At 36.5% G+C, this 26,711-nt stretch overlaps 1 protein-coding gene across 1 annotated transcript in view; it reads left to right on the top strand.

Moving 5' to 3' along the window:
* The window catches only part of Maob (monoamine oxidase B), a 106,903-nt gene that overhangs the window by 54,098 nt on the left and 26,094 nt on the right, over positions 1-26,711 (top strand). Inside the window, exons 4-5 of the mRNA XM_077106961.1 lie at positions 23,103-23,207; positions 24,214-24,305. Coding sequence (XP_076963076.1) covers positions 23,103-23,207; positions 24,214-24,305 — 197 coding nt within the window. The remainder of the gene's footprint in view (positions 1-23,102; positions 23,208-24,213; positions 24,306-26,711) is intronic.

The following is a 26,711-nucleotide window of genomic DNA, read 5'->3' as shown; positions in this document are numbered from 1 at the left end:
ATCTTTCTATCTTGTAGGTGCTTATAGAAAGGTCTGCAGTGTCATACAGCAATTGGTATGGCTTTTTCTGCTAACGTGGATGGAGTGACATGGAGGTCATATGTTGTTTTCTTCTTTGTACATTTCTGTATTGCTAGACCATTTTATAAAAAGCACCTCTCATATTTGTTTTTTAAAAATGTAATTAGACAGACTTTGGAGAGCTCATGATCTATGAGAAGTTAGACCCTGTGTTGCCAGTAGAACTCTACCTCTTGCCAGCCTTAGCAGTCTCCAGGGTTACATACTATTAAAAATAATCAAACTGCTTCCAGCTAGGCTGAGATCCTTTGGGTTTTGGCAGTCTAGATCCCAAAGCAGCTGTTCTAATGCAGAACCTCAAAGGCTTTTATCCTGGTATTACTGGGCTGCAGAATTTCCCAATCTCTCTCTCTCTGTAAAACACACACACACACACACACACACACACACACATCATCATCATCATCATCATCATCATCATCTTGACCTTTTGTGTGACCTTGCCATGTTATTTTTCCTCTATCCCTTGATTTCTCCATCTGGAGAAAGGGATATTTGTACTAAAATTCAGTGCTCCAAGGTTTTACAGAGAAAGGGTATTAAGAGAAGACACTGATTGACATCATTGTCACCCAGAAGGCTGATGTGATACACTAAAGATCCTAAGAACATTTTAATAAGAAGACTAATCTGTTTAATTTCCTTCTGAAAGCGTAATTTTTAATAGGTTTGGCGGGTTCTTATTAAGTAAGAATTTACCTGATGAGACATAAGGTAGGATAACATTTACAAACTATTTTCACAAGAAAATCAGGCCAATAAATTCATCCTGAAAATATTTTTGTAGGCTCCTTAGACACGGAACTGGAGGGTCCCTTTCCTACAAATCCTGTCTTCTTTGTTTGGTTCCTGCATTATGAGTAGGTTTGGGGATTAGCATTTGACTGCAGCTAAACTCTCATGCCCACACAGACTAAAGAGATCATAGAAAAGAGAAATAATGCGCCATTTTCTGACTGGGTTAACTTCTAAGCTTTCTTCTGCTCCATTCTGGAGTATGGGACAGTGATTATGATTAGGGTAATTGAGATGCCTTCTACTGGATTACTAAGTGGTCATGCCATAGAGCTAAGCTCAGAGAATTCAAATACATTATTTATTTCCTCTTTTTGATATTTGAATGAAATCTGGTAGTCCTCATTAAAATAGCTTAAAACATCACTGTCCAATAGAAATATGTATATGTAAATAAAATTTCTAGGACTCATATTAAAAAGTGAAATGAAACAGGTGAAATGAATTTTAATAATATAATCTTATTTAACCTTATATATCCAAATTATCATCTCAACTTATAATCAATATAAAATATTATCAATGAGACATTTTACATTCTTTATTTGTAATAAACTTTTTTTAGTTGTAGATGGACACAATACCTTTATTTTATTTACTCATTTTTATGTGGTGCTGAGACTCAAACTCAGTTCCTCACACGTGCTAGGCAAGCATTCTACCACTGAATCACATCCCCAGCCCCTGTAATAAACTTTTTAAAGTCAGGTGTGTATATAGCACATCTCAATTCAGACTAATCACAATATCAAAACATGTGGTTAGTAACTACTATATTGAATAGCACAGGCCTGAGAGATTAGCATATTCCATGTATTTGTGCAAACATTTCTAATGCATCTTAAATTAAAAAAAAAATCTTTGCAAAATATCTGCTTAAATCTCCCAACATACATCCTACATTTTATCAAAAATCAATTTCACATCTTCTGACAATCACAAATAATGTGGAAGTAAACAAAGTGAAATTCCTTGTATGCTTGTTGCTTTGGATAATTTGGAGAAAACTCTCCTATGTGCATAGGGTGATGCTACATCCCTATGATTTTAATGCATGAGAAAGTGATCAAGTTGGAACTCAATGAGGTGGAAGTGGTCAGAGAGAAAACTATAAGTGAATATTTTTAACACTTCCTCAAACCTTGAAAGATTCTGTCCAATAAATTTAGGAAAATAACTTTATGGAGAGCTTAAATGCTTTTCATATAGCATCATTATTTTAATGGATTTGTTAATTTGTTCCTAACTATGACCACCAGAGGAGTAATCATAGAACTGGCCCAAAGAAATATGAGTGGTGATTTTCTTCAAATACAGTCTGAGAGGAGTCCAACAAATAAGGCAATATAGAGGAAATAAACCTTCTTCCATGGAAGAAGTTTATTTACTCAGTTCATCTTTCAGCACACATGCTCCATGCAAAATTCTAAGCAGAAGTGCTGTAGAGTGATAAGGAGCCCTTTACTGCTGACCTTTACTATTCCACCTTTATTGAAGTTGGCAAATGTTAAGGGCAGCTGCTATGGACACATTCTAGTCATATGCAAACCAAGAAAAAACTTTAATTCATAAGTTACCTGTAGTTTAGTTTCCTGAGTTGAGCCAAATACACATGTACATGGGGAATCTTGGAGATTCAGTTAAAGATTGAATTTGATAATAACAATAATTGTGGTCCTAAGATATGGCACAGTAGTAGAGTGCTTGCCTAGCATGCTTCCTAGCACCACACAAAAAATAATCATCATTATCTTTTAAAGTTTCCATATATTCAAAACACTGTTCTAAGAATTGTACATACATTATTTCTCTAATACTCAGAAAAGCCCAATGATTATTGTTATCTCTCCTTTATAAATGAGGGCATTAAGGCACAAAGCATTTCCATGGCTTGTACCAGATCACCCAGTTAGTGGGTGATAGAATAGGAACTCTAACCCTGAACCATCTTATTCCAGAAGTGAGGACTTGATGATTCAGTTGAGATGTTAACCTACCTGGAAAATCATATAAGGGTAGGTGAAGTCTCAGAAAGACAAGAAAAAGAGCGAGGGAGCTAGGGGGCCCTCATTTCCAATTTTTGCTTTCTAATGCTGACTTTTTCTGCCTTATGCCCCATTACAGATTACTTCTTAATCCTCATTTGACTTCCCAGATCTCCCCATAGTATTAGCAACCCATGGAAGAACTATCCTTTTGGTTAAATCAAAGACTATAGGGAGATATTTGCTGTAGTTTGGATATGGTTTCTCCTCCAAGGATTCATGCTTTGGAAGCTTGGTCCCAAGTGTGGTAATGTTAAGAAGTGGTGGGACCTTTAAGACATGGGACCTAGTGGGAGGTTATTAGGTCATTGGGGGTTATGCACTGATTAAGGTAGTTAATGATTAAGGTAGCTCATGGACCCTGGTTAGTTCCCTCAAGGACGAGTTGTTATAAAAGAACAAGACTGGCTCCTCCCTGCTTTTACTGGCTTCCCATCTTGCCATGTGATATCTCCTCACATCCACTCCTGTCACGATGCCATCCAAGTTGTGACTTAGTGAGGGAGACTCTCTCCAGGGTTGGTGCTGATGTTGGTGCCATTCTCTTTAACTGCCCAAACTATGACTAAATAAACCTCTTTTTAAAAATTTTTTATTTGTTATTTTTTAGTTATACATGACTGTAGAATCTATTTTGGCAAATTATACTTACATAGAATATAACACTATTTATAGTGGTTGTACACAATTCAGAATTATCCTTGTTGTGTATTCAAATACAAGGCTAGGAAAGTTATGTCCAATTAATTCTACTATATTTTTTTTAAAAAAAGTACCTCTGAGTATTTTGTTATAGCAACAGAGAAAGGATTTATACAACATTAAATTATCTCATTTAATTCCTAATCCAGGAACTTAAAAAATTATTAAAGCTGCTCATTCTCATGAGACTGCTGGGACTCTGTCACTGAAGATAAATATATGAGTATATGACCACATATGTATCTTGGGCTGATTTCCTGTTTCCATTGAAAGTTTAAACATAATAAAATTAGAAGAGGCATTGATTTCTGTATAACTTCGTACTTAGGCAGAATGGAGAAGATAAAACTATATATTTAAGAATGACTTATGTAGAGTAGATGTTTAAGCAGTTAAAGAGTGCCATTATGATACCTAATGACATTGATCCTTTGGATTAGAAAGGATGTGAGTCCATTGAAAAACAACAGGTTGTTGTAAGCTGCCTTTTGTCTTTCTAAGGTCAGTGTAGTTGTGCTGGTGCTATTTTGGGGGCCTCATATTTCTCCCTGATTGGTTCCAGGCATTTCTCCCAGAGTTCTGTTGACATCTTCACTATGTATCCAAGCTGAAGTAAGGTGTTTTTTTTTTTTTTAATTGTTGAGCCCTGAGAGAAAAAAGAAGTAGAAATAAGAAAGAGAATGAATAAAATCCAATCTTTATCATGACCTACAAGTACCTAAAGGTTATGTGTCCACCACCCACCTGACCTGGCTCTATTCCAGCCACTCTGGTGACTACCGTGCCAAGTTTATTCCAATCCCCTAGTTTTTGGGTTTGAAGGTTGATAACAGATGGCTAGCCGTGCACTCTTTGATGATGTTCCTATGGAGCGGGAATGGTGGGTTCCATGCCCACTCTCTTTGAATCTGGCAGGGCTCTCTCATTGCTTTGACTAGCAGAAAACGACAGAAGTGATACTGCTCCACATATGAGAGAAAACATATGACCTTGACCTTCTGAGTTTGGCTTAATTTCACCTAACATAATGGTCCCTAATTCCATCCATTTTCCTACAAATGACATAATTTCATTATTTTTATGGCTGCAAAGAACTCCATTGTGTGTATATATATATACCACATTTTCTATATACATTCACTTGTTGCTGTATACCTACACACTAGCTCCATAGTTTGGCTATTGTGGAATGTGTTGCTATAAACATGGATAAGCATGTACCATGTTAAAACTATAGTATGATGACTTTAACTTTAGGATACACACTGAGGAGTGGTATAGCTGGGATATATGGTGGTTAGCCTTGTATTTCCTTAGGCAAGTCAAAAGACATAATAAGAGACTGGGGTTGTGGTTCAGTGGTAGAGCCTAGCATTTGTGAGGCCCTGGGTTCAATCCTCAGCACTACATAAAAATAAATAAATAAAGGTATTGTGTCCATCTACAACTAAAAACTAAATATTTAAAAAAGACATAATAATAAGCACATCTGTTATAATATGCAGATTGATATATCATAGATTTACAGCCTAGAGAGCATGAATTTGAATTTCAGAATCACAACTTATTGGCTATGTGATTTGAGGCAAGTTTCTTCACCTCTCTCTGCCTCTGTTTTGTAATTTTAAAACTAATAATAACAGCTTTCTCATAGTGTCAATGAGAGAAATGAATGAAATGTATAAAATACTTGAAAGCATTCAGCAAATACAAAGTGTTAGCCATGATGATAATGATAATGATGGAGGTGGCAATGATGATGGTGCTGATAATGGTGGTAATTACGATGCTTGCTGCTATAGCTTAGATCTTTAGTGTTTCCTAAGGCCCATATGTTAAAGCTTTAGACTCCTACCTTGGAATTATTGGGAGGTTGTGAAACCTTTAAAAGGTAGAGCCTTGTGGGAGGCCTTTTGGTCATTGTGGATGTGCAATGACAGCAGATAGTAGGGCACCAGTCCCTTCCTCTTCTTCTCGTCTTCCTCCCCCACTGGCTAGAAGTAAGGGTTCTGCATGTCTTCCATGATTTACTGCCTTGCCACAGGTCCACGGATATGGTGCCATTTGCTCCTGGACTGAAATCTACACAACTGTGAGCCTTTTCTCTATTCAAGTTGATAATCTCAGGTATTTTGTTTTAGTGACAGAAAGCTGACTACTATACCTACTTATTACAATCCTTGTTTCTCATAACACTTTCTTCTTGCTCATGAATGATGCTTATTTTGAAGTGGTGAGAGTGGTGATTTTTTTAAAAAAAAAAGACGATATGGGTGCTGATAAAAAATATCCCTTAGGTGAGATTCTTGGAACCTCCTCTTGAACATTTTTTTTTTCACACAAGCAGATGCCTTTGAAATAGCCCTTTCTTCACAGTCCAGTTGTTACAGTTTGAAATCTCTTAAAGTGTCTTCCATGTAAACTTCACAAGTTTCTTTGCCAAATTTGTCTCTTGCTTTATCCAAACCACACTCTGGATTTCTCCTGCCATGTCATTTCTCTACTAGTTACCAGGATGTTCTTTTCATCAGCATCTGTTCAACGCCCTTCTTCCTACCTCAACAAGTGAATCTTCCTTAAGTCAACATAATTTCAACACTAGAGATTAATGTTCACAGCAACAAAGCTCCTTTTGGGACCAAGAAAACATTTGCATTTGTACGTGAAATCTCTTTTGATTGATTTTAAGTGGAGTTTTTATTTCACAGCATTGAACTTCTTTGGAAGGAGTCTTCTGACATGTCTAAGTGAATCATCATTTTGGTTTGTACTGCCAAAGACAGTCAGCATTTCTTCCCAATAGCTTATAGAGTATAAAGCTTGTACCTGTAAACATTAATCAGAGGCCAAGCTTGGCACTGAATGAGTGATTCATCAGAGAAAAAAATATATTTTGTTCTTGGATAAATTCAAGGTCATGAATTTCCATCTCATATAATCTTTCTTGAGAAGAAGGCATGTTATTGTGGAGTCACAGACCTCTTAAATTTCTGGAGTACCAGTAAATTCACCATGGACTCTGGGCATGTAATTTAATATATTTTAGGAGCTTCAATTTATAGTCTGTAAAGTGGGACTATTAGTTTCTCCCTCCTGGTGTTACCATGAAAATTAAGTATGACAATATATGAAATGACTTTTAAATATCAGATACTTTCATCATGGTTATTTAGTCTTATATAGTAGAGAAACCCTTTGGGAAGGAATTTGTAATGCTTTCATTAGTGCATTATAGTTGTACATACTAGTTGCATTCATTTTGATATCAGAATATGTACATGGAATTTAACTTGCTCCATTTCAGACCCCTGTGTTTCTCTTTTCTTCCCGTCTTCCCATATTCTTCCTATACTCTACTGATCTTCCTTCTACTTATTTATTATTGATTGATATTTTATAGACACACGCAAAGATGGAATTCCCTGCGGTATATTTATACATGCACATAGCATAATTTTTGTCAGATTCATTCCTCATTTCTTCCCTTCCCCATCATTCATTCCTCCCTCCAGTCACCTTCTTCTACTCCACTGATCTTTCTTCCTTTAGAATATCACCCCTTTTCCCTCACTTTACTAAAATCAAGGAAGAAATTTTTTTGATAACTTACTTTTTAGACATATTTTTTCCAGACTTAGATCATCACATGTCCTTAGATTTTAAAATGATAGTCTGGTAACCCAAAGATAATCAAAATCTAGGGAAAACCTGTTTTTGAAGAAAAAAAAACCATTTGTTTTAAATGTCAGTTTTTTCCATTTCTTACTCTTCCTACCTCCTTTTTTATTGTGCTAGACTTGGATCCAGGTTACAAAGAGCTTTTTCATCTTCTTATTACTCTGTATATTTCAGGGACATCAAAAGCATTCGGATAATATCTTTGAAAGACAAGGGACACACCTGTCATCCGGCACCTGTGACCCCAAAGAGGCTACAGTTGTTTTGGATTAACTGATCTGCTGTTCGAGGCTGGAGTTCAGGGTCCAGGCCTGGAGGTTCAGAGAGGGCTTGCTACATAATGTCACCAAATAAACTCTTTTCCAGACAAGGGGATACTGGGCTGAGCACTTCAGGATATAATTTTTCTGCTGGTAAATCCCAGCATGTTCAGCAATACTATAAGGATGGGAAGCTTTGAGATTTCTACTACCAAGTCTGTGGGTTCATACAACAAAATTGCCCTAAAGGGTTATGGGAGGCTCAAGATGTTTGTGGAAAGGGGATTGATAATTAAAGTCATGATACAAATAATAATTTATATCCTTCTAAGCATTCTGCATATATCAACCCATTTAATCCCTGCCACAGCCCTGAAGGTAGGTATTGCTATCTACATTTTGCAAAATCATCTGGAAAATGGAAGTGAGCTGCCCAGAAAACATCAGAGATATAACTTACCCAAAGTCACAGAATTAAAATGAGTTTGTTTCTTGATCCAAGGCTCCCATATTCCAAATGAAAGTTGGCAATACCTTTTGTGGAAAGAAAAATATAGGGACAGTAATGATGATATTAGTCAATATTTACACACTTACTGTGTGCTCAGCACTATGGTAAGAGACATAGATACATTATCTCATTGTTTGTCCTCAATATCTCCACAACTTTGGCTCTATCTGCATCCACATCATTTACAGAGACCCAGACAGCTTGTTGCATGCCTGAGTTCATGGTTACCTGCTGAGATGTTGGTTGTCACAGTTGTTCTCTGATCTCTAATAGCATGTATATGTAAGCAAAATGATTTTTTTTTGCAGTGTTGGGGATAGAACCCAGGGCCTTGCTCTACCACCAAGTTATGCCTTCAAGCCCAAAATGGATCTTTCACAAGTGGATTCTGGTGTTTGGATAAAATAAGGGTTTACAATGATTATGACACTGAGTGTCCTTTTTGTCCTAATGCTATTGTGTTTGATTCTCTTTTTTTACTGGCTTACAATATAATCATGACAAAAAATCACTTTAAGCTGGTCACAATGGCACATGCCTATCTATAATCCCAGCAACTTGGGAGTCTGAGGCAGGAGGGCCACAAGTTCAAGGCCAGCGTCAAATTATTGAGACTCTGCCTCAAAATATTTTTTTTTAAAAAAAGACTGGTGATGTAGCTCAATAGTAGAGTGTTTGCCTAGCATGTTCAAGGCCCTGGGTTCCATCCTTGGTATTGGGGGAAAAAAAAGAATCACTTAAAGTTTGAATTGAAATTTTCCAAACCAGAACATACCTGTACAAACCCCAAAATGTACAATTCTTTTTTAAATTGATTTTATTTTTTAAATACATGACAGAAGAATGCATTGCAATTCTTATTATACATAGAGAGCACAATTTTTCATCTCTGTATATAAAGTATGTTCACATCAATTCATATCTTCATACATGTACTTTGGATAATGATGACCATCACATTCTTAATGGCTATTTAAATAAGCATTATGTTAATATTTTATCTGTGAATAGCCACATTATATTTTTTAATTAAACTAGAATATGAGATCTGGGAAAACCAACTTTGGTGTAAATTATTTATGGAAGATTTTATGAAATCTTATAGTGAGACTAAAATGATCTTTTCTCTAATTTAAGAAGTATAATTAAGCAAATATAGTTAGCAGAATATGATAAAAATGTGTGGAAGAAAACATTTAAACTTGTTTAAATTTCATTGAAATTTGGAGATTATATGGATTTTACCTCCAAGACTCTTTCCTAAATAACTCAAAATATACAGGAATTGTTGCTTCTTAGGCCCTTAGATATTTTTTAAAATGACAAATTCACTCTTCTTCATTGCACAAACCTTTATTATATGAACATTAGTGGGATTTTAAAATTGTGATCTATGATATAAAAGTAAGCTTTTCCTATGGCCCTTGGATTTTATTACAAACTTTCTCATCTCAGCTTCCCCTTTTAAAGACTCTAAACATGGCAAAAAATATTCTCTTCAATCTGTTCACTTGAGTCCGTATTGAGCAGTCATTGTTGTATTTCCTATTCCCTGTTGAGGATCATGGAGAAGATTGGATTGTCCCCACCAAACCCCCAAAAGAAAACATCCCTATTTTTAAATGAGGTTCCATTGGACCTATTTCCAGAAGTTTTTCATGAGGTCTTGGCCATTCCAGAGCCATGGGATTGAGATACTGCTGTAGTCTGCTATGCTTAGTCTAATGAGTGGCCATCACAGGAGATGGAGAAGTGCATGCAGAGGCTTCTTAGCTTTGAGGATCCATAGCTGTGGCAGAGGGAGAAGTCAGACTGAAGTAGTTTCAGTGGAAGCCTCAGCTAACTCTGCACTGAAGATGAGATGACCCTTTAGGGCTTTCCTGAGCAGACCAAGAGGGCAAGGCCTTGATATTTTCCTTGAGCTTCCCAGAGAAAGCATTATGAACTTGAGCAAAGTTACTGTGGAAATCTCTGAAGACTGAGTGTTCCAGGGGCTGCCTGCCAACAGCACCCCCAGCAGCCAAAGGACTAAGTGCCTTATTTTTAAAGGGAGATCACAATGTCTGCTTGTGGGAAGTACATGAAACACATACAGGAATGAATATAATATATAGTCTCAGTTGCCATGAACAATTATAAAGGTCAACACAAAAACATTTGAATAGTGGCATTTGAGAAAATAAATTGAGGAATGTTCAAATGAGAAAGTAAAGTATTACTTCTGAGGAAGTAAAATTTGAGTAGTTATTTGAATGACATGAAGGAGTAGCCATGTGAATATTTGGCAGAAAAGTGTTCCTGAATTAAGCAAGGACATGTTTATAATCCCAATGACTCTGAAGACTGAGGCAGAAGGTTCAAAAATTTGAGGCCAGCTTCAGAGACTTGGTGAGACCTTGTCTCAAAATAAAAAATGAAAATGGATGAGAATAGAGCTCAGAGCACCCCAGGTTTAATGCCCAGCACCAAAATAAAAAAGTGTTCCCGGAAGAGGGGATGAGAGGTATAAAGGCCCTGAGGCAGGGATAAACTCTTTTTTTAATCTAAGGAATAACAAGGAGATAAGTGAAGAAAGTGAGAAGGTGGTAGATGAGGAAAGAGAAGTATGTCAGCCTTGTTGAAAATGGCAAGCACTTTGGATTTCCTATAGATGTGATAAAAAGCCATTAGAGGAAATTCCATTATTCTGCTATAATGGAATACCACAGGCTAAGTAATTTGTAAAGAATAGAGATTTATTTGGCTCATAGTTCTGGAGTCTGGGAAATCTGAGAGCCTGACACTGGCATTTCATGAGGGCCTCTATGCTGCATTGTAACATGGTGGAAGGGCAAGCCAGCAGGCATAAGACAGAGAAAAATCAGGCTGAACATATCCCATTTATCAGGAACCCACTCCCATGATTACTAACCCACTTCTATGATTATTTCCATTCCCATGACATAATCATATCTTAAAGGTTTCCCCTCATAATACCATTATGGTGGCAGCTAAATTTGAATGTGAGTTTTGGAGGAGACATTCTTGGAGCCAAAGGTAGAATCATGGAGAGAATTTAGGAAATTAGTGAAGTAATAAAGATCAGAGCTGATAGTGGCTTTAACCAGGGAGCTTTCAGTCAAGGAAGTAAGAAATGGTTGGATTCTAGATATATTTTGAATGTACAACTGACTATGCATGAAATTGGAGAAAAAGAAAAGTCACAGGTGATATTTAAGCAACTAATTTCAGACAGTCTGTGCTTTACTGATGAATGGATTATCATTGTCTGGCAATAAGAGTAATGGGGAGGTAAAAAGGAGTACAATCAATTAATGAAACTCATCCAACTCCCCAAAGAGTCATTTCAGTCCATAGTTAAAATAGAGATTGAGTCTGGATTCTTCCAGGAGAAATACTACTCTTAAAGAACTCAGACACTTGTTAACAGCCACTGGGGATGGCATGGAAGCTCATCTACTTAAGAAATGAGCATCTAATGCTAAGAGGCATCAAACACAACATCAGCCCATTCTGGACTCTGAAAATTGTGAATGTCTTTCCTCAGGGTGGACTTTCCACCACCATCAGGACACAGGAAATCTACAATAACTGTGTCACAGATAATGGTGGCCACTTCAAATTCAGTGCAACTGGAATCCAAACAGGAATGTGATTTTTTAAAACCCTGCCTCACCTTTCTCTCTGAGGGAGTCAGTTATGTAATGTGTGGACATTGAACATCCTTTTCCAATAATGGACCTGTCTAGTGATCTGGGTGCCATCCCAGTGCATCAGATTGCAGGAATCTTGGCTCCATATCAGTCTATTGGTGTTGGCTGGGTCAAAACGAAAGCTGAAATTCCTTTCCACTTGGGTAATCAATAAATCTATATTTCTTAAGACAGTGCAGGACTCTTTTGCTGGCTGCTAATAACCTCACTCACGATTCAGAAGTTACATCAACCATTATTTTTTTAACAGCTTAATTGAGATATAATCAACTTATCCACTTAGAATGTACAATTCAATTCTGAGTAGGTAATTTTCTTTGGTTGTGCTGGGGATTAAATCCAGGACTCATACACATGCTAGGCAAGCACTCAAACACTAGGTTACATTGCCATCCCTAGTAGGTAAATTTTTACTGATATATAATATACATACAGAAAAAGGGATAAAATATAAATGAGCAGCAGCTTCATAAATGTTCATAAAGTGAACACAACCATGAAGCCAGTATTCAGGCCAAGAAACAGAACATTACCAGTTCCCAGAGACCTCCTCATGTTCCCTTACAGACATTACCCTGTCCTCAAGGATAACTGCTATATCAACTTCCATCACCATAGATGATTTTGCCTGTTTTCAAACTTTATATGAAATGGAATTCTATAGTATTTAGTTTTTGAGTTTAGGTTGTGAACCTATAACTGGAATTCACCCATGTTTTTAGGGGTAGCTGGATGGTTCATTGTCATTGCTACATGGTGTTGTGAGTCAAAGTTATGTGTATACACAGTTTTAGTAGATGGTGCCAGTTTCCCAAAGTGGTTATACTATGTTATCTTCCCATTTGTGGAGAATAAGTGTTCTGGTTGCTTGTAAACCACACCAAACTGTTGATATTGTTATTAGGCTTTCTTAATCTCAAATTCAGGAACTTTGTGGGGGGGCACAGATAAGCTTAAAGTACATTCTTTTGTCAGTATATACAAAATTATATGTGCACTCTACTGGAGAGATTCCATGGCTTCAGCAAATTTTCAGAGGAGTCCTTGTCCCAGCTCATAAAGCTGAAATTCAAGCTCTATCACTCCTATGTGCAGTTTATTGTATATCAGTTCAATCATGCTTCAATAAAGCTCTTTTTAAAAAAGAACTTGAACTCTAAATACACAAACCTGAGGTTAAATTCTGATCCTACCACACCTAGTCATGCAACTTTGAGTTACTCCACCTCTCTGTGCTTTGGAAGTTATCTGAAAAATAAAATACACTATTAACACACAATTACTCACTGGCTTGTTGTGAGGATTAAACTAAATAATTTAATTTAAACTGTTAGTTCAGTGTCTGACAATATAATTAAGAAGGTAGGAAACTCCAGGATCAAAAGCATTGACCTCCAGATGTCTGAATTGAAATCTTGCTGCCACTTATTGGTGTAAGAATTAAGGCAACTGATAATTATTTCATCTCCTTCTCTGCCTCAGTTTCTCCATATGAAAACGACAATATTGTGACTGTCTCATAGGGTCATTGTGAAGTGCACAGAGTACATGTAATATGCACCATACAGGGCATATATAGAGGAGTATTCAATGTTATTGGTTTCATTTTTGTTATTATTACTGCAGGGCTTTGCTTATTTTTCTTATCCCCAAATTCCCCATTGATCCCTATATGAATAATCACAGGCCTTTTGCATGCTGGGGTGCTTCTGGCAGATCCCCAAAACACAGACTTTCCCATGGTTTGGTGCAATAAGAAGACAATGTTGATGCCAGGTCTGGGCACTCAGAAAGATGAATGAGGGCCACAAAGAAGGCATGTGAACAGAGGAGGGAAATATTTGCTTAAGAAGAGTCATAAGCAAATATTCCCCCTCTCTTATCCCATGGAAAAGTCCTCCAAATTAGTTTATGGCCCAGGCATAGCCCTAGTTGGTGGCTGTAAAACTGATTGAGTTATAGAGGGACAGGCACCCTACCCTAGGTCCCCATGGCTAAAAATATTTCCATGGGTGTCAGAGGAGACATCCTGAGAGAAAGATGTCTTTCCTCAGGATCTGGATGTAAGAAGGACTAGACCACCTGTCCTTACTGGCAGGGACTGGGGCCAGCATCAATCATAAGATGGCAAAGGGGCTTCTCTAATTTGACAAAAATTGGGGTTTGAGGTCTTGGCTTCCAGAACAAAAGTCAGGAGGACAGGACACATGAATCATTGAAGTTAATGTTAGAAATGCTTGCCTCCTCAAGCCAGCCTGTTTTTGTTAAGTAAAGATTCTAGAAGGCAGAGTTCAGATGTCTTTACTGAACCTGACAAGGTCTTTACAGGCTCTAAAATAAGGTCACATGAGTATTAGTTTGGTTGCTGGTTTTCAGCAAGTTTGTTTTTAAAAAGCCAAACATAAATCTTCATGCTAGGAATTCAGATTATAAGATTTATATAAAAAAGATTAATAATAATGGGAACATGGATTTATGAGCAAGAAGTGATTGTATAAATGACAGTTCATTTATCACAATCACAAAACCATCAGCAACATTCATCTAGTGTGTGTACTCTTCATGCTGTGTATAATCTCAGTTCATTCCTACCACACAAATTTGAGATAGGTACCATGATTCTTATTCTAAAGATAAGAAAAAACAAAGATTACATGTGTGACTGGGGTAGAGGATTTGCCTAGAATGCTCAAGACCCTCAGTTCCTTCCCTAGCACTGCAAAATAAATGAATAAATAAAATAAAGATAAGCTTATAAATGTTGAGTAATTTGCCTGTAATCAGATAGCTATCACATTTCAGAGCCAATTTGAGTCAATTCTGTTAGTCTCTTAAAATACCATCCTGTCTCATGAGGTTCTATATTAGCACCTCTCAAACTTTTACATTCTTGAAAATTATTAAGAATCCCAGGTAGCTTTGGTTGACATGACTCTATTTATCTATATTTCCCATACTAGAAACTGAAATAGTGAATCTTTAAAATATTTATTAACCCATTTAAAATAATCATAATAATACTATTACAAATTAACATAGTCTATTTTTATGAAAAAGCTGGTTTCTAAACCACAAAAGAATGAGTAGCATTAACTTACATTCTTGTGTACTGTTCCCATCTGGCTTAATAGGACATCTGGATTTTCATATCTGCTTTGGCATTCTTTCTGTTGCAATCCGTTATTTTGGCTGGAATATATGAAGAAAATTTTCCCTTGTATGGATGTGTTGGAGAAAAGGAGAACCTCAACTACACCATAGGTACATTTCAGGAACCCTAAAAGGTCTTTAAACCCCAGTTTGAGAACTGCTAGGCTCTGCATATTATGGAATATTATGTAATAATCCAGAAAATTATGCTTAACAAGCATCAATGACTGGAATGAGAAGTATTTAGGATATAGCATTGACTGAAAATTAGCAGGACAATAATTGCATGCACCAGAAGACCTCAATTGTAAAGTGTATAAAATGAATGAAAGAATAAAAGAAATATTTTGAAGTGTTAATAAGCCAAGGTGGATTTTTTTCTTGGCAGGATTGTAAATAATTATTTTTATAGTTGTTTTGCCATCTAGAATTCCACAATGGATAAAACATACATGCATATTCATACATGTGTGCATGTGTGTGTGCATATGTGTGTGGCCATTTATATCAAGTGTAGCTCCTGACTAGGTATAGCAGTGGAGATATATGCCTTCAGTCCTTTCTGACTCTTTCACAAGTACTCATTCTCCTTGAAGTGTCCCCTCTAGAGCTCTGGATTGTTTAGAACTCCTATCAACTCTTTGTCCCTGTTTCCACTTCACTGTTCCTTCTAGGGAGCCCAGAGGACAACTTCCTTTCAAATACCAAAATTCCTGTGTTGATGTCCCTTTCTCAATGTGTTTGCTACAGGTGATTTTTATCATAGGGATTTTTACATGAGGCATCACTGTGTATTTATGGGCTAATGAATGTTTCCTGACAATTGTCAGAATACCCCATTCTACACACACCCCCACACATGCACATACACTTTTGACCTACACAGATACTATAAATTAAATTGAATTTCCAGCAGCTTCTGCTCTTGAGCTATGAGATTCCCAAACTAGTCATTTAAGCCCATCTGTGCTTTATTTTCTTCACACACACAAAAAAATAAATAACTTCTACCAGGCTACCTCACCGGGCTATTTTGAGGATAAAACAAAAATGTTGGATAAAATTGGACTTTGTAACAGGTACATCCTGACCTGGGGCTTATTCTGAGATTTTTTTATGATTTCTTCAGAAAGACAAGCCTCCTTGGACAGTGTTCAAACTAGTAACAATCGGTGAACTCTTTCTACCACGACCAAATCAGAAGTTCAATCACCTTCCAGTGGCTTTGCTTGGGTAAACTTAAGAAGTTAGACATTTCCTCCCTATCTTGATTATTCCCTGATCCTGAACATTTTTTTAAATGAGTGTAACAATAGATCTTTCCTGTGTTTAATAGAAGCTTTTCCTAATCTTATAAAAGAATACTTGCTTTTATGAATCTAGCTAAGCTAAGCCATTATCTCTTTGGATGTGACCACTGAGGACTGTTAGTAAATTAGTGCCTACAAGATGCTTCTTCTACATGGTGCTTTTTACATATAATTTAGTTTCAATTTATTCATACAGAGTCATTTATGGAGGTCACTTTCCACTGATTTTGATTTTGGGGTTCTAAACACATCCGCTTTCTAAGAGTATTCAATAATTAGGAGGGTTTTGGCAGCTGGTCTCTGATATCATTGCTTTGCTGTTGGGGAACTCTCACTGTGTTTGGGACCCCATTGAAAAATAGTCTCTATACTTCAGCTGGGTTGACATTTCAACTGGGCCACTGAGCTGGAATCTATCAAATGAAGCATTGGAAGGGGCCCTCTAGGCCCTATTACACCACTTCCACATGACCCGTACTAGACAAAGATCTTATCCCTGGGGAAGAGAGGGAAGTGTGGTGGAGAAATACCCATTTCACAGGTGTTCCAAGTGGAAGATTAATGTAGACAGTGGAACAGGATACTGTTATTGAGTGGGGCTCCCTGTATATTATGATTTGTCAGTTGAAACTGCCCTTATCCAAAACTTATCCTTCATCTTTTCTCAGGTCAGGTTCCACGAGTCAAATTGAAATTCTCCCTTTCTGAAATAATTTTCTTTGTGTTCCTACCATGGCTATTGGGGGCAGGCCTTGGTGATGACCAGCAAACATGTGTTAGCCAAATTTGCTGGGCTCACACTCTTCTTCAAGTCATATGCTGGGCATTTCTGGCAGAACCAATATACTTATGAAATCAAACAGCAACAACAGAAACCTAAATAATTATATTATTTAGCTGAGTATGAACTTCTTCCCCTCTATCTTTGTCTTAAGGGATTTTCAAACAAAATTGGTGCTATTCTTCCCATGTCAGGGGTGGCTATTCAACCTGCTTGTGGTTTCATGTTTCGTATTGCCTTTACCTATGGGACACAGTGTCATTCCCTTTGAACAAGTGTGTGTATGTGAAAGGTAGAAAAGGGGAACAGGGGCTGGCACTATTCTGAGGGTGGAGATCTGCAGAGGTCAATGGTGTTTCTGGGCTCAAATGGGGGCTTAAAACAATGATGTTAATATTAGTGTAGAAGACCAGAGTACAAAATATCAATTTAGAAATCAGGACATTGTGTATCAAACAAATATTAAGTTCAAGGTTACACAGATGAGATATCAAACATATATAGGGAACCTACTATGTGCCAGTGAATAAGCCTGCAGGTCCTGAGCATATAAAAGATAATTGTCACGGTGTCAGCTGCAATAATGACGCCAACATTGAGAATTTCCAAGTGCCGGTCACTGTCCAAAGTAACTTATATGGATCAACTCATTTCATCTTCCCAATATGTCTCTGATGTAGTTACTATAATCACATTTTACAGTCATGTGAACTGAAGCACAGAGAGGTTAAGCAATATAACACAGCTAGTGAATGGAAGAACCATGATTTGCTCTAAGGAGGTTGGCTCTCTTGTAGCTTAGAGCCCAGTAAGTAACACAGAATGGTAAACGCATGAGGCAGGGACAGTGGGGTTAGAGGCAGGTGAAACATAAACAGAGATTCTCACTGCAGTGGTTTGACTAATGCTTCCAAAATTCACATTGAAACATGATCTCCAAATTCATATGTGGATGGTATTTGGAGGTGGAGTTTCTGGGAGGGATTTGGGACTAGTGAAGAGGAAGAGAGACCTGAGCTGACACACACTTGCTCTGTCTTGCCATGTGATGCCCTCCACTACTTTACGATGCAATACAAAGGCCATCACAGATGCCAAGCAAACATCAGCACTATGCTCTTGGATTTCCCTGCCTCCAAAACCATGAGCCAAATAAATGGCTACTCTTTAGAAATTACCCAGCCTCAGGTATTTTGTTACAGCAAAACAAAACAAACTAACACACTGCCTAGCCCAGCTATTTATGGTAACTTTGGAATACTTCCTGGGGGAAGATGATAGGGTCTATGGAGGTTACATTGGAAAGAGTGATATCTGGGGCCCTGGGATATTAAGCAACTGACTTGTTCTTTGTCAGTCAATTTAAGAAAGACAGAGCTAGAATGGGAATTCACATCTGCTTTGGGGAGAATAATCCCATAGATCAACCCACAGATATCTACCGAGTAATTTCTGTGTGCTGAGCTCTGATGGAGGAAGCATAAGGAGAGGTTTTATTTTAAAAAAAAATTTTTTGCAGTGCTCAGGATCAAACCCAGGACCTTGTCCCTGCTAGAAAAGTGCTATGCCACTGAGTTAGATCTTCAACCCTGATATATCAGGATTTTTAATTTTTTTAAAAAAATTTTTATTGATTTTTTTAAATGTGACAGCAGAATGCATTACAATTCATATTACACATGTAGAGCACAATTTTTCATACCTCTGGTTGTATATAAAGTATGTTCACACCAATTTGTGTCTTCTTACATGTACTTTGGATAATGATGTCCATCACATTCCACCATCATTGCTAACCCCTGACAACTCCCTTCCCCTCCCATCCCTTTGCCCTATCTAGAGTTTGTCTCTTCCTCCCTTCCAAGTCTAAATATTTTTACCAAACAATAACTGGCTATTTGCAATAACCAGTCTTCAGATTTCTGAAATTGATCAAAATTCTCTAAATTGTAGGCTTCTTTTTAGAAAAGCCTAAGTAAGGTTCAGGCATTATAAGTTAATGATTCTTTTTTTTTTTATCTTTCATACATTTGATTCAAGTGAGTTATGAACTTCCATTTTTACCCCAAATACAAATTGCAGAATCACATCAGTTACACATTCACAATGTTTACATAATGCCATATTAGTGACTGTTGTATTCTGCTGCCTTTCCTATCCCCTACTATCCCCCCTCCCCGATTTTTAATTTTTTTTCATTAATTTATTTTTATATAGGGTTGAGGATTGAACCCAGTGCCTTAAATGTGCTAGTCAAGCACTCTTCCACTGAACTACAATCTCAGCCCCAAAAAGAGATTTTAAAAGCCAGTGTGCAGCCATGTACAGTGGCACACTCCTATAATCCCAGCAGGTTAGGAGGATGAAGCAGGAGGATCACAAGTTCAAAGCCAGTCTCCACAACTTAGGGAGGCACTAAGCAACTTAGTGAGCCTGTCTCTAAATAAAACATAAAAAGGGCTGGGTATTTGACTCAGTGCTTAAGCTCCTGTGGGTTCAATCCCTGGCAACCCCCTGCAAAAAAAGCCAGCATGCAAATTGTGCAATATTAGAATTGTGATGTTATCTCAGTGAAGGTGTTTTAAAAACAAAATCAGGGCTGGGGGATATAGTTCAGTGATACAGCACTTCTTTGGCACACAGGAAGGTCTGGATTCTGTCCTCAGCACTGCAAAAAATAAAAATGAAAAAAGAATCAGCAATGCATAGCAGCCAGAAGTTGTTTCTAAATGCTCTCTTAATAAAAGGAATGAAGGTTTCTTGGTCAAATGACACAATCTAGAACTTGGGTAGAGAAAATAGAAGATGACCTGGAGAATCTTCTAGTGCCAGAATGGAAAGAAACACTCAAGAAACAAAAAGATAAGGGCTTGTCAAAGGGAACATAGGAGCCAACATGAAAGGTCACCCAATTGGTCATAGGTAGAACAATTGAAGCAACAAAATAAATACAAAACAAATAAACAAATAAATAAGAAGTATAAAAGAAAAGTCATCAAGTGTCAACAAGTGAAGAATTCTCATACATTGCTGGTGGGAAAGTAAAATGGTAAACTTTGGGAAGCTATTAAAGGTATGCCACTCAACAATTCTACTACTAGACATGGACCTAAGAGAAAGTACAAGATGTTTATGTATGCAAAAAGACCTGTACCAGAATGTTCATAGCAGTATTATTCATAATAAGCCAAAACTGGAAATAATGATCAACAAATGAATTAATAAACAAACCATAGTTCATCCAATATGGACTATCAGTTAGCAATAAATTGCAGTGTAGACAGATTTTAAAGATATGCTAAGTAAAATGAAACCAGATATTTAATTGTACATAAAGCATGCATCTTTAAAAAATTAGAATATGCATAACTAATCTATAATGATAGAAAACTGAACAGTAGTTCATTAAGGGGACAGGGATTGTCTGGGTAGGGGCAAGAGAGAACATTCTGGAATTATGAGAATGTTTTACATTCTCATAATTGACTAAAACCCATCTGGGTGTGTTTTAGTCAGTTTTTTTCTTTTTTTGTGCTGTGACTAAAAGACCTGGCAAGAACAATTTTATCAGAGGACAGAGGAAATGTTTATTTGGGGCCTCCCAGTTTCAGAAGTCTCAGTCCATAGAAGGCTGGCTCCATACCTCAGGGCTCAAGGTGAGGCTGAACGTCATGGTGGAAGAGTGTAGAAGAGGGAAAAAGCTCAGGACGTAATGAGGAAGCATACAGAGAAAGAGTGAGACTCTTGCCAGATACAAAATATATACTCCAAAAGCACACCCCCAGGGATGCATTTCCTCCAGCCACAACCTACCTGCCTTCAGTTACTACCCAGTTAATCTCTAGTGAAAGATTCATTCAGTGATTGGGTTAAGGCTCTCTTAACCTGAACATTTCACCTCCAAGCCTTCTTGCATTGTCTCACACATGAGCTTTTGAGGGACACCTCATATCCAAACCATAACATGGTGGTAGTTACACAGTGTATACATGTGTCAAATTTTTTCATATCACACATTTATAATAGATGTGTTGTTGGAAAGATGTTTGTCAAATGATACAAAATTTCAATTAGGAAGAATAAGTCCAAGAGATCCATTGTATAACATAGTGGCTATAGTTAGTAATAATGTATTATATTCTTGAAAATGACTGGGAGTAGCTTTTAAGTTTTCTCACCGCAAAACAAATATGTGAGGTAATGTACAGTAATTAGCCCAGTTTAGCCATTCCATGATGTATACAAATATATTTCAAAACAACATATACATGTTATATTCAAGCAATTTTTTGTCAATTTAGATTGTTTCAATGATCTTTAACCATTGAATAAAATAACTAAAATACAATGGAAATTGAAAATATCATATGTACATTTCAGCTCCATAAATAAGAAATGTGGTGGTTAATTTTATGTCTTAACTTAGCTAGATCCCACTACCCAGATATTTGGTCAAATATCATTCTAGATGTTTTTGTGAAGGTTTTTTTTTTTTTTTGTAAGATGAGATTAACATTTAAATTAGTAGACTTGGAATAATGCAGATTACCCTCCATAATGCACTTGAACTTCATTCAATAGAGGCCTTAAGAGAAAAAGATTTATGTCTGGGGTGTAGGTCAGTGGTAGGGCATTTTCCTATCATGGGCAAAGCCCTGTGTTAAGTACACAGTGCATGAACACATGCACATGTGTGTGTGTGCGCACACACACACACACACACACGCACACACAGATTTGACTTCCTTTGGAGAAGAGAGAATTCTGCTAACTGACCGCTTTCAAATTTGAACTGCAGCTCTTCCTCAATTGTTTCTCTAGAGAAACCTGACTGAGAAGAACTCTTTCCTATGAATCTTATGGGCTTTGTTGGTGAGAGAAGATCAACACAGCTACACAGCCACATAGCCACAAAGTTAATAAAATAATGAGCATGAAATCTCCTCTTATTTCACAGCTCTAGTTTCTCTGCTTACAAAATCAATACAAGATGAATCTTTACGGAATGACTCAGGTGTTGTGAGATTTGGGTTGACTGAGAACCTTGAGTTATTCCAATTTGGTTGAAAGATGCTGTCAGAATGCACAGCTGACTTCCAACTCAAAAGTTTTAAAATTGACCTAAAGTATTTTTTGTTTATGTCCCTAAACTGTCATGAACAAGTTAAAACTCTAAGACATGATTTGTGCACTGACTTATCTTTAATCCTTTGCAGAGATGTGTTCCCTTTATCTCTGTGTCAAGGTTTCCCTGTAGAGAGAACCAGGTGGTATAAAAATGTCCTGAGGATAAGCCTGAAGTCGTCTCATCTTTCTGCTTTGATTTTACCAGTCTCTGGCAACTTCTGCATTGATCTTGAGAGAGCTTGCTGGGCCCCATTTTGTGATTATTCTTACAGATTGTTGCATTTCTGCAATTGGTTTTTTATCCACTTCTAAATTGTATAATGTTTGTACTTGTAACTTTCTGATTCTCTGTGAACACAGGGGCTCACAGGGTTCCTGATTCTGATATTTACAGGCATTATTGGCAAATAAGATGACTTTTGGTAACCTTCTTCTGTATGTACTGGCATTTAAATTTTACATGGTAAGGATGCCACTTTCAGAGAGAAACCTCTCTATTGTGCTTGGTTTGACACCAAATTTATGTGGTGAACAGAAGATTTTACTGGAAATCTCTGCTAAAATGTTAAATAGGCCAGGCACGATGGTGCACACCTATAATCCCAGTGATCTGGGAGGCTGAGGCAGGAGGGTTGAGAGTTCAAAGCCAGTCTCAGCAAAAGCAAGGTCCTAAGCAATTCAGTGAGATCCTGTCACTAAATAAAATACAAAATAGGGCTGAGAATGTGGCTTAGTGGTTGAGTGCCCTTGAGTTCAATCCCTAGTAGCCCCCCCCCTCGAAAAAAAAGTTAAATTAGGATTCTAAGGACACAAGGAGCCAAGAATTGAGGGTATGTTACATATTGATCACTAACATGATTTTGTTGGCTGACATTTACCAACTTGGAAGATTTAACTACACTTACATTATAGCTAATGTTTCTTTCAAAAAGTATTTTGTGTCTCACAGGGCAAATCATACCCCTTCAGAGGCCCATTCCCACCAGTGTGGAATCCAATTACCTACTTAGATCATAATAACTTTTGGAGGACAATGGATGACATGGGGCAAGAGGTAAAGTTTCCCAAAGCTTCTTTGATGGTATTTGTATTTTTCTATCTATTACCCATCTCCCATGCCTTACACATTGTGAGCACATAGTAACAATCAGTAAAGATCTGAGAAATGAATAAATTTGTTTTTAACCTCTAAAAGAATGAGATGTCAAAAGACTGCTATTTGTATACTACTGATGAGCTATAGAAGATTATGTATGGCTCAGCCTTCCTGAGAAGATGTTTCTAATTTAGAAAATCCTCAGGACACTGCAAAGACTTCTGGATCTTTGATTCTACACTGTGCCCAAACCTGAAGCCCATAAGTAAACATATGTAAAGCCTAACTGAAGACTCTGATTTGTTGATTTAGTGAAGCTGTCTGGTTCTAGTTAAAGAGTTAAATTTAAAAATGTTCTCTGTAAATTAGTAAGTTAGTACAGTATCTCCCCCTTATCCACGGATTTACTTTCTGCATATTTAGTTACCCATGGTCAAATATGGTCTGAAAATATTACATGGAAAATTCCAGAAATAAACAGACCTTATTCACCTAACTTTTATTAAAGTACATTGTTAAAAATTATTCTATTTTATTAACATTGTTAATCTCTTACTGAGCCTAATTTATAAATCAAACTTTAATTATAGATGTGTATGTATAGGAAAAACAAGGCATATACAGGGTTTGCTACCATCTGTGGTTTTAGGCATCTACTTGGGGACTTGGAACATATTCCCCATGGATTAAGGGGGAAGTACTATGATCTGTTCTTGGAAATAGCCTGAATACAGCATACTTCTATTTTTTGTGCAGGAAGTGTTATTGTTATGTACAGGTTGAATAGTATAGATACTTTAGCAGGAAAGCTACAAAGACAATGTTGTTTATGCAGTGCAAGAAACTATTGGAAGAATTTGGAAAACTTGCATTTTTTCCTTTGAGTTTTTAATACTGTTTAAATAGTTATTTAGAGTGGAAAATTACTGTTGTCTTTCTCCTTCAAATCCTAATCTGAATATAGATTCCCAGTGATGCCCCATGGAAGGCACCCCTTGCAGAAGAGTGGGACCACATGACAATGAAGGAGCTGCTAAACAAGATCTGCTGGACTGAGTAAGTAAAAAAAGGACTGGGATGTAGCTCAGTGGTAAAGAGACATTGGATTCAATTTCCAGTACTGAAGAAAAATTAAAGAAAGATACATCCAATTTCCTTCTTTAGAACAGTTTTGCATCATGAAGGTGGTACTAACCCATAGAGTACTCAGAACAGACCGGAATGTGCTGCCTACTTTCCTTAGAACAGCTTAATGATCTCATTTTCTTAAAGATCTCATTTTCAAGTTGTTGAGGTAGGAATATTTTTGTATTCTGAAGGTCAGGTGCACAGATGATTAGCTTATGCATTTGAAACACCTTTTGTGATGTAGTGCAACTCCTTGAAGCTTGAGTAGGACTTTTAGGCAGTTCATAACTGTAGGGGAAACATGTGATTGGAACTACCATTATCCTTTATCAAAAAACATGTAGTATTGAGAGGAAGTATTTATGAATCAAATATTAGAATCTTATTGTTGGTGCTGGAAACTGTATAAAAACTGTGAGGAGTATTTAGACAAATGGCATAAAGAGGCCTCACCACTTCTAGACAGAAGAGACAGTGGAAAGAATTGTGGGGGGTGTAATTCAAGCACATGGGGAGTTTGTGGTCAACAAAGTGAGAGAAATGGAAGCCAAGTTCAAAGAGACGGTCCTCTTAGGTTGAACAACAGAAGTTAGAATTGTATTTGGCTTTGGGGTTAAAATTCTCTAGGCATTGAGGAAGGAAACAGACTACTGACAATCAAACATAAAAAAATGGTTTTAATAAATATCTGAATGTGAGGTATACAAATACTTTCAAAAGACAAGCAGTTTGCATATTTTTTAGTATAATTCTTAAAGAAAAAGCAGGAAAAGAACAAAGAGAAATCAGGCATACAGGGAGGGAGAGGAAGAAAGCCAATTTAAAAGCATCATTTTTAAAAGGGAAAACCTAAAAGCCAAAAAAATAAAAGATTGACTGAATTAATTATGACACATTCCAAACATTGAATACTATAGAGTCTTTTAAAATTATGTTGTAGAGTAATATTAATAGTTTGAAAACTCATAATATTAAACACACAGAAAAGTAGGCTGTCATAGAGTGTGTACAGTGGGATATATGATCTCATTTCTAAAAAAGAAGCTGCTTATATGTGCACTGCAAAACAATAGAGATCCATTAAAATGTTTTTAACATTTATTATAACAGACATTTATTTCAAGATTGTTTAAAGACATTACATTATTAAAATTATTCATCAAATATCACATTTCATAGTCGGAGAATATTCCATGGAGAGCAAATATCATAATGTATTTAATCCATTATCATTCTGTTGGACATTTTTATTACTTCTACTTTTTATTCTTATTATTATATAATTAATCTCTGTAAGAAACATATTTGTGCTTCTCCTATGTCTTCAGCCTTTGAGAGTAACCATTTCTGGAATAGTAAAATCATTTGTCATGAAATCAATGCCTAGCATTAATTGTATACTTTAAAATACATGTCTAATGCTATTTAACTCTTCTTATGAGAACATAGTTTGAAATATAACTTATTATAACCATAATAAGGTTGTATCATTGATTTTTAAATGCTATACTTTAGATTTCCAAAATATAGTCATTATATAATCATCTTCATTGTTTTATAACTTCTGTTATGAAAAGTTTTTCATAAATTCAGTTTGATCTTTTCTCCCCATAAACTCCTTGAAGATTGGGCCAGTTATATTTCCTTATAATTATAGAGATTTGAGATTTTCTATCATTATTCTTGGCCTAGTTGTCCACTTAATTAATACTGTAGGTTGTTGACTAACAAAATAAAGCATTCTGAGATATTAGGAGTTTGAAAATACAAGGCAACTCTCTAATTCTTCCTAAGCAAGATACACACAGGATCATTTGCTGGTTTTATTATTTTTTATCTTTTTTTTGGTTTTTATACATTTCAATATAGTATATTTTGACACGGAGTATATCTTATTCTATTAGGATCCCAATCTTGTGGATGTACATGATGGTGAGATTCACAGTGGTGTATTTATGTATGTACCTAGGAAAGTGATGTCGGATTAATTCTACTTTCTTTCCTATTCCTATCCCCTCTCCCTTCCCTTCATTTCTCTTTGTCTAATCCAATGAACTTCTATTCTTCCCTCCACCCCTGTTGTGTGTTACCATCCACATATCAGAGAGAAAAAGGAGTAATCAGAATATTCAACCTATTGTGATTCAAACTAAAGCATAATCATACATTCTAAGATTAATGTTGATCATTCTTTCAGTTTTTGTCATTTATAAAATGTTCTTCAGGAACACAAATTATACTTCTTTCCTTTTTCCATATATGTATTAGTGAATTATAGTCGTACATATAGTGGGATTTGTATTTACATATTTGTACATGTACACCGTATTACGA

Source organism: Callospermophilus lateralis, chromosome X (assembly GCF_048772815.1).
Source record: "Callospermophilus lateralis isolate mCalLat2 chromosome X, mCalLat2.hap1, whole genome shotgun sequence".
Taxonomy (NCBI): domain Eukaryota; kingdom Metazoa; phylum Chordata; class Mammalia; order Rodentia; family Sciuridae; genus Callospermophilus; species Callospermophilus lateralis.
Note: the sequence above shows the minus strand (reverse complement) of the source record. Positions and strands in the feature narration are given on the sequence as shown.